The sequence below is a fragment of the Aotus nancymaae genome, unplaced genomic scaffold (assembly GCF_030222135.1).
Source record: "Aotus nancymaae isolate 86718 unplaced genomic scaffold, 86718_ANA_hifiasm-v0.15.2.pri h1tg000004l, whole genome shotgun sequence".
NCBI lineage: Eukaryota > Metazoa > Chordata > Mammalia > Primates > Aotidae > Aotus > Aotus nancymaae.
Genome location: NW_026988415.1, coordinates 15,128,886 through 15,138,382, shown reverse-complemented (window position 1 = coordinate 15,138,382; position 9,497 = coordinate 15,128,886). Strand labels below are relative to the sequence as shown.

The window sequence follows — 9,497 nt, the reverse complement described above, 5'->3', positions numbered from 1 at the left end:
TTGACTGCGGGACCGCCAGCACCCGACCCGCGGCGCGCGCCCCGAGTGCGGGTCCCTTTAAATCGGGCCGGCCCGTTGCTAGGCAACCGCGCTGCCCGCGCTGGCGCTGCACTGCGGAGACTCAGCCCGGAGCCGGCCCGGCTGGGTCGCGGTGACCAGAGCCTAACGAGGGGCTGCCGCGCGCCAGTGGTGGCTGGCTTTGAGGAAGAGAGGATCGGACTCTCCAGACCGCACCCACGCTTCCAGGTTTGTCTGCGGACGGGAAAGCCCGGGCTCCCCGGGGCTCGCCCCTCTTCTTCCCGGACACAGGGGACGAAGGGGCAGGGAGACATGGGCAGGCGCCCAAGTCCGCACCCCGACCCCCAGGGCAGGTTACTTCTTTCCTTAGAGCCCCAGGCCGGGGCTGGAGAGCGTTTGGGAGGGAAAGGACCACGGCGTGGGAGTGGCAGTGCGGAAAGAGGAGTGGGGTCAGGCCTCTCCAGCCACTAGGTCGGGACTGGGGAGGTAAGTGCTACCTGCGATAGGGACCGAAGCAGCGCCCTGACCCCGAGCCACCTTCTGTCCTCAGGAGGCAGCGATGGCAGGAGTTTCAGTTAACCATTTACAGAGAAAACTCCCAAACTATGCATACAAAGATACAGCTTTAGAGCAAGAATGTGACTCCCAAACTAATAAAGTCTCAGCCTTCGGAATTAAGGTGACTCCCCGTGTCTTTTCTTCTGGAAGGCCTAACTTGACATTAATAACAGAGAATTGAGTAGTAGTAACCATTCACAGGGCCAGTTTACAGTGGTTCTTTCTTCCCCCTCAATAGCTGTCAAGCAATAGAGAAGACAATTTGTCCCAGGAAGTGGACACTTTGGCCCATTTATTAGGACCCTGACAGATGAAGGCAAAATTCAGTATGCCTTCCCTTTTCGATGTTTTCCTATTTTGTTTTTTTTCTCAAATTAATTGCACTCTGAGGGAGGGAGGCAAGGCCTGGACTCCAGACCTTTGCTAATGCGGTTCTTGGCATGCTCGTTAACAACAAGCCAGGGTGGCTCCTTTGCTCAATAGGTGCTAAAAGTGAGGAGATATTGTAAAGTGGCACCATGATTCTTGTCCCATTTGATATCTGTATGACTTGGGGAAGGAAGACTTAGTGGCATAATAGCTGGGGAAATGGGTTGACAGAAAGAGAAATTACCTCTTAGTGTCTGGTATCACATATCAGATAGACCAAATGACATTCTAAGTTTATCACTTGTCATTTTAATCTACATCTCAGATATAAACACGGGTTTGGGCATTCTGGTTAGTTACATTTCTCCATTACATGGAGGGAGGAGGAATTTCCCGCCCCCCCGCCCCAGTTCAAAGTAGCGAAGGAAGGCAAGGATATCCAGTAGATAGAAGATCTTGGACCCCAGGAAGTGTAAGGACAGTCGTGATGGCTGATGTCTTGTTAGGGGTGTTTAGAAGCACAGAGCATTACACAATGTAACTCTTCAGTCTTGTAAGTTGATAATCTAGCTGCATTGTCAGTATACTCTCAGAGAGGCCTTATAAAAATATGAAAGAAAAGTGTCCTGAAGACTTTAGGTAAGCCAAATAAACTTCAAGGGAAAAATAAAAGTGCTTTCCCTAAAATGCCACCCCTCAAAACTTTATAAGCCAGCAGACAAATTATGTCTTTAAAAAAACACATACACACCCCTAAATTATAATCAAAGCATTGTAGAGATTTCAGGAAGAATATTAAGGATCATTCATTAAACAAATATTTATTGTCAGGTAACAATGCCAGACCATCATTGTGTATTTGTATAATAAAGGTCTGTGTGAAATGCCACAGAAGCACAGGATTCAGAGTGCAAAGTCATCCTTGCTAATCTTCAAACTAATACTCCTGTATTTCTGAGAGGTTATTGGTGCCTCTGAAATACAGTGGGACATTTGAAAAACTCTTCATAAAGTAATTGGTGATTTTAAAATGCTGATATATTAAGGTGTAGAAAAGACTACCACTTTTTTGCTTAGATAAAAATCAGTACAGCTTTAGAAATTTGGGGACATCAGCAACTAACTTGCAGAAGTTAGGGCTAATTTTTCCCTGAGGATGCAGATTACATTAATCTGAGATTGGAGTTTAGGCTTCTTTCTGTTTATTTTAATAGTACCTACTTTTTTTTTTTCAAACTAACTTTTTCTGAAGTCGGATGACTCCCAGCCGGCCACTTTGGAGTACGGATTTCTGGAGAAAGGTTAGGTTGTTTAACTGGCTGGTTTATGTTCAAAGGGAGGGTAAGGAAAACCTGAAAATGAGCAAAGCCCTTTGTTTACAGTACACTTTAAAAGTTGCCTTCATTTCCATTTTCATTCATTTTTCTTAATCACCTGTGAAACAGGTACATTGGCCCTATTTTAAACCTGAAGAATCTGGGGCTCACAGTTCTAAAATGTGGGAGCCAAGATACCTGACTCCTTCAGTCTTTTTTCCACTGTAGTCCACACTCAGTTCCTTTCTCAAGAACTTCCTTTTCCTTCTTCCCCACAATTTTGCACGGGAAAATATATTGATCCATCTTGACTTCAGACAGTTCATTTAGGTCCTTCTTTTGGTATTTAATGGTTTTCTGCAAGTCAGTGAAAGAGGGCGGAGAATGGGGAATCTCCCCTAGAGGGGGAAGGTCAGAATCTTCTAAGGAGGGAGGGTAGTGATGGGAGTGTTTTTGTGCCTGGAAACAGTGGAAGCAGGAAAAAAAAAAAAAGATTAAGAATCACTGCTTTGAAGTGAGAATAAATTTTTGAAGTGAGAATAAATTGGACAGTTGAGCAAAGAAGCAAACCTAGTGATTTCCTCTGTAACAGAGTTTTTTCCTCTTTTGGTGGAGCAGTTTTTATGAGGGTCCAGAGAACAGACCATCCACGAATAAGGGGAGAAAGTTCTTTATGCTAAGAGGAGCCCTTTGTCTTCACCTTACTGCCTCCGGGCAGTGACTAAAAGCCATGCCCTGAGTTGAGAGCTACTAAGCAACAGAGGATAGTGACAGAATGTTACTCAACATGGGTTGAAGATGACCTTTTCCAACCAACATTCCCAGTTTACAAAGTTTTACAGGAAAGACTTGTGAGATGGGAAAAAGCCTTTGGCATTCTTCCAAAACTGTTTTCCAGTCCCTACCTTCTCTGCCTGGAAGAACAATGGAATTTTGCAGGCAGATCTAAATGTATGCAAAGAGATGGTCCTGAAAATTTGAGACCAAATCCTTCCTGCCTTTCTTCCTTCCTTCCTTTCTTTCTTTTCTCTCTCTTTCTTTCTTCCTCCTCTCTCTCTTTCTTTCTTTCTTTTTGATGGACTCTTGCTCTGTTGCCAGGCTGGAGTGCAGTGGCACGATCTCAGCTCACTGCAACCTCTGCCTCCCAGGTTCAAGTGATTCTCCTGACTCAGCCTCCCGAGTAGCTGGGACTATAGGTGCACACCACCACGCCCAGCTAACTTTTGTATTTTTAGTAGAGATGATGTTTCACCATGTTGTCCAGGATGGTCTCAATCTCTTGACCTCGTGATCTACCCGCCTTGGCCTCTTAAAGTGCTGGAATTACAGGTGTGAGCCACTACACCTGGCCCTCTTTCTTTCTTTCTTTTTTTTTTTTTTAAGGAGACAGAGTGTTGCTCTGTTTCCCGGGCTAGAGTACAGTGGCATGATCATAGCTCACTTCACCCTCAAGCTCCTGAGCTCAAGCAATCCTCCCACCTGAGTAGTTAGGACTACAGGCATACACCGTCACACCTATCTAATTTTGTTTTTAATTTTTGTAGACACGTGTCTCACTATGTTGCCCAGGCTGGTTTTGAACTCTTGGCATCAAGTGATCCTTCCACCTCTGCCTCCCAAAGCACTAGGATTACAGATGTGAGCCACCATGACCATATAAATGGGATAAGGCAACAGAAAAAAAACTATTTGATTCATGTTATCAAATTTCCTTAAAGCCTGTGATTTAAAATGCGAATATTTTAGAAAACAAATAATTAAATTTCACGTCCACTTTAATATGATTATACTGTCTGGGGCCCCAGCTCAAAAATGAAACTGAGATGGTTTTTGGATTTCTCCTTTCAGGGTAAACAGTAGTGTATTCTTTTCCGGACCTATTTGAGACTCGATATGCATTCCTCTAAGATTTTTATGGAACAGTGCACCTATAGGTCCGTAGTAAATGATTGTTCTTTGCTTAGCTCTCAACATTTATGTTACATCATGTTATATTATAAATTCATCTTCAATTTGTTTTATCAGTGGTTCTCAAATTCTTTAGGTGAACACAAACCACTTTCATGGGACAAGAGATCTCTTACACCACAAAAATGTCCTATTACTTTGCCACTGCAAAAAAAAAGTCACTCGAGGAGAAATGGTGATGTTTTCAGTGAGACACTAACTAGAACCATCAGGAGTCCATTATTAATTCATGTCAGACACAAATGAATAGATGCAATCATATTGTAGACACACATGCCTTAGCAGTGCAACCCTAAGGATTTCTGGGGGATTGCTGTCTTAAAGGACTACTGATGTTATTTTTGTCATATGATTTTATTGTTTTCCTGTCTGTGTTCTGGATTATTTGCTTCTAAAGAAGCCAGTTTTTCATCCCCATTGGGCCTCCTTCCCCTACCCTTCAGACCTTCGGTATCCAGTGTAGTGTTGGGTAGGCACTTTTATTAACAAATGTCTGCAGCTGACTCACTAACAGGCATGCCTACACTTTCAGTAATGGCTTCTGGTTTGGTTTGCCTTATGCTGGAACAAATTACCTAGTCGAGTTTATTGAGAACAAAATGGCTGCCAGGCCAGGGTAGAGGAGTGTCATTGCCTGAAAGCATATTCCTTGTTCTTGCCAGAGAATACTAATGCCATACTCGTTCTGCATAAAAAAACCAAACAGTGCAATTTGTGAAGAGAAAATGAGACGGGCAGCTTTTACTCCGAGTCTGGGCTTTGCCACATTCTGTGACTCGATTTGGGAACAAGCTCTTAAAGGATATCTTGCCAATGAAAGAGAGAGAGAGAGAAAAAAAAAGAGCAGCTCAGAGACCCCTTGACCCTGCCCTGTGTAAGCCATGGGAGGGAAATTCCAAAAGGCTTTTCAAACCTTTCTCTTTCTGTTCTTTGAAATGTGACATGCAGTTCTCCTTACCCTCCCCCTTCACTTTTCCTCTCTTCTTTTGTGGCCTTTTTTTATAAGATACCTAAGCTTTGAAAATAGTGGGTTGTTTTCTTTCAATTTGGGGAATGAAACCTAGCAGATGAATAAAGAAGAATTTTAGAACAAACGCTGACCTGGGAGACAGAGTCCTCAGTTTTACTACTATGGGCTGTGTGGCCTTGGTCAAGTCATTTAACTTCTGTGGGCCTTAGTCATAAGTGGACTCTTCACATTTATGTAGCTGTATAGGGTTCACTGAAAGGCATTTCCTTTCAGACACCCAGGAAATTATACAGAGGCTCAGGGAAGAAAGATAGTGAAAATTAAAAATTCTCTGTGTGTGTGTGAGTGTGTATATGTGTATGTGTTTTACCAGAGATTTATGGGATGGCTGGATGTAGAAGTAAGTTTTCCAAGGAGCAAAATTATTAATGAAAAGAGTTTTCTATTTTAACCTTTATCCATGCCTAGACCTCCATCTCAGATGTGTCATTCTTGCTATCTCCAGATATAAAGTGGCCACACTTACATTGTCCCTGTGCTCACCTCCTTCTTAATCAATCCCACCAATGCCCTTCATCTGGAATTAAGTAAGAGGAATAGTAATCTCTCTGCCATTGCTACCTGATTAGAAGCATTTTTATCATCTACAGAATTGTCCGGTAAAAATTGGACTGCTGAAAATGTGACTAGCAATTAACATCACCCTCTTTTGTCCTCTCTCTGTTCCTTTCCTCGACGATTGCTATAATAATGCCTACCGTTTTGCATTTATATTTCTAGAGAGGAGGGAAACCAAGATAATGACATTTCCCTTTAAGAACAGATCAGTCAATGATGCTTCTGAATGGTGACTCATAGAATAATAAAAGTCAGAAACGAGTATTTCAAAAGAAAGAAGATGATATTCCAATGGCAAATACATATTGTGAATTTCAAGGCTGAGTTTATCACTATGGTCTGAATGACCTCGAGAAAGCTTGGCTTCTGGCTTTTGGACCAATCATTTTAGTACCTTCACTGAACTGTCCAAATAGTTCATCTTAAGAATATGTGTACTTTCCCCTTTCCTCAAAGCCAAGTAGTTGCCAGTAGGGATGTACCCTTGGGGATGATGAGTTCCTTCCATCTTTTGTGAGGGAAAGGGGAGAGGCATGTTCAGTACCTGTAGGTATCAAGTTTATTCCTTCATTGCTCATAGTAAGGAAAACCTGTGTTATTTAAAATAAACTACTGTTGCTAAAAAGAAAAGACTGGAGAGATAATACATCAAAAAGTAGTTATCTCAGGGCCATGATATTATGAAGATTCCTTCTTTTTGTGTGCTTTTCGTATTCTCCAAAATTGTTATAAATAATCAATGAAAATATTAATTAAGAAATAAACACAACATTTGCCATTTCTCATTACCAGCAGAAAATTACATTTGAGTCCATAGGTAAAAGAGATGCGGGCATACTTTGATTTTTCTCCATGGTGATAGTACAAATATGTTTTGGTAAATTAATATATAACCTGAATAAAGTAACCCTCTCTTTCTTCTCATCCTTTAGGGCTGACCTCAGCTGCCAGTCGGTGGCTTCGAGTTCCGGTGGCCCTCCACATGCTGCCTTGCTTCTTCTTTCTCCCTTCCCTCAGAAGTAGTCACTTATCAAATATTTCACTGCTTTGGGAAAGCTGTACTTTAAGTATTCCCTTTGGATAGGGAAGACTCTTTTGGAAACAAAATAATCATCTTCATATTTTTATAAACTTGGGAAGTTGGTAGTGATTTAGTGTGCTAAATTTTCACCTAGAAGTACACTCAGAATCAATACCTTGAGAAAAACACGTTTGGTGGCATTAATATTTTCAGTTGTTGACATTAGGTTCTCCTCATGAAATTGCTGTCAAAACGGATAGAATTCTGTACACTTGGCAGTCTTGCCTAAAAGCAAAGCCCAAGACTGGAATAGCAGGAATTTATAGGTCAAGACAGAAGGGCATTTGGCAGTTAGTCATAAGGAAGTCTGCATGGTATACCTTACCAAAAGCAGCTCACATTTCATTAAGCCCTGATGTTTTAGTCACTTTAACGATTGAATTAACAATAGTCCAGTCCAAAAGAACTAGAAAGGCATAAGACACATTGAAAGCACAGGAATTACCAACATTAACCTATTAATTTCAAATCACTTTTATTATTTTAAAGCAGTCTGTTTTTATGTGTACAGTTGTTTTCTTATAGAATCACTTTCTCTGTGTACAGTTAAGTAGCTAAATATGTCAGTTTACTAGTTCTATTTCATAGGATCAGAGACTTTTAAAGCTAGAAACCTCTGTAGAACTTAGCTCATTTAGCCATTTCCATTTCTAAATGAGGGAACTGAGGCCCAAGTCGTTCAGTGAGTTTGAGAGACAGCCAGACCTCAAATGTTTAGATTCTTCACCCAGCATTCTTATTTCTTTCTACGATACTAGCTACTAGTGTAAATAATGTACCTTGGTTTTAAATTTTGTTTTTCAGATATTGGAAGAGGTGCCTGGAGAAATGGATGCTAGAAGAAAACACTGGAAGGAGAATATGTTTACTCCTTTTTTAAGTGCACAGGATGTTCTAGAAGAGACTTCTCAGCCTGAATCTTCTTCTGAACAAACGACTGCAGATAGCAGCAAGGGAATGGAAGAAATGTATAATTTGTCCAGCAGAAAGTTTCAAGAAGAAAATAAATTTACGAAGAAAGAATATATTTTCCAACTAAATGAAGTAGAACAAGAACCAAATTTAAGAGAGAGCAAGATAAACATTTCAAGGAATGAAACAGACACAAATTCTGCTTCCTGCGAATCATCTAAGGTGAATATTATAACAGAAGAAAGCTTTAACAGCACAGAAGATAACTCTACCTGCAGTACAGATAACTTAGGACTACTACGACAAGACATTAGAAAGAAATTGATTGAAAGAATGTCTCCAAAACTTTGCTTGAATCTTTTGAATGAAGAACTGGAAGAACTCAATATGAAATGTAGAAAAATAGAAGAGGAATTTGAAAATGCTGAAAAAGAACTTTTGTACTCCAAAAAGGAAGTATTCACAAAACCTCTAAATTTTCAAGAAACAGAGATGGATGCTGCAAAAAGTGACTATGAATTTCAAACTTTAAGAAATGACCTGTCTGAAAAAGCAACAAATGTAAAGAACTTAACTGAACAGCTCCAGCAAGCCAGAGAAGTCATCCACAAGTTGAACCTAGAGAACAGAGATTTGAAAGAAGCTATTAGGAAGTTAAAGCATCAAACCGAGGTTGGAAATGTGCTCCTAAAAGAAGAAATGAAATTGTATTATGAATTAGAAATGGCAAAGATCTGCAGAGAGCTCAGTGCCATCAAGAATGAACTGAGAGCTGAGAAGACCCTACAAGCAAGAAATAACAGAGCCTTGGAGTTGCTTAGAAAACACTTTGCTTCGATGGCAACATCATCAAGTATCCTTGACCACTTTACTGGGGATTTTTAAAAAAACTTAAAAAAACCCTTCCATTAGGCAAGTCATTGAGCCAAATCAGCGTTTATTGTCTTTTCTTTGTGTACTACTTAAAATATATGTAATAAAATGTAATTTTCATTTTTGGTGAATCACAGTATCTGTAAAACGTACAGATGTTTCCAAGCTTCTGCTTTCTCTTTCTAATGAAGTTATTGCAGGAGTACAAGTGGAAATGAAGCTTTGGAAATCTCATTTCTATATATATGTGACACATATATGTCACATATATATATAAGACATATATTCACTCAAAAACACATAGTGATTCACCAAATCATTTATGAATACAAATCTACAGCCATTTTGTGATTTTGTAAGCAATATGTCCTTGGCACGTGAATATTTTTCCATCTGTGTTCATTGATGTTAACAATAAAAATCTTGTTTATGCATATAAGCATAACATATGCCTGTGGGTCTTGTAACTGCCTGTTCAAATTCAATGGGTTTCCAAAAATGTATCTGCTTGCTTTGGGGGTCTAACTTTAATTAGGTAGATATAAACATCTCTGGAAAAAAATGTAGTTTTTTTCCTCCCCCTGCTGTTTTCCTCAGGCTTTCTCCTTTGACCTGGCCACAGTTCCCATAGACTAGAAGACGATTTAGAGACACAGATAGCTGTGACCTTTGCTAGGCCTGCTCTTGTCAGCTGTGGCTTTTGTGTTTTCTTATGTTGACCAGTAAGGGGCGTTGTTTACACAGTTCTCCCCAAATTTCGACCAGGGGAAGGTTTGGAAGCTTCCTGCCCAGCTTACATCACAAGCTGGCGGGG

General features: G+C 40.5%; 1 protein-coding gene across 1 annotated transcript; it reads left to right on the top strand.

The window, feature by feature from the left end:
- The first annotated feature begins 219 nt into the window (after window positions 1-219).
- On the top strand, window positions 220-9,128 carry CCDC160 (coiled-coil domain containing 160). Its single transcript, XM_012474307.3, has 2 exons — window positions 220-246; window positions 7,703-9,128. Exon 2 carries the CDS (start codon window positions 7,727-7,729, stop codon window positions 8,693-8,695), a length of 969 nt encoding a protein of 322 aa, XP_012329730.2. The 5' UTR covers window positions 220-246; window positions 7,703-7,726; the 3' UTR covers window positions 8,696-9,128.
- The last annotated feature ends 369 nt before the right edge of the window (window positions 9,129-9,497 follow it).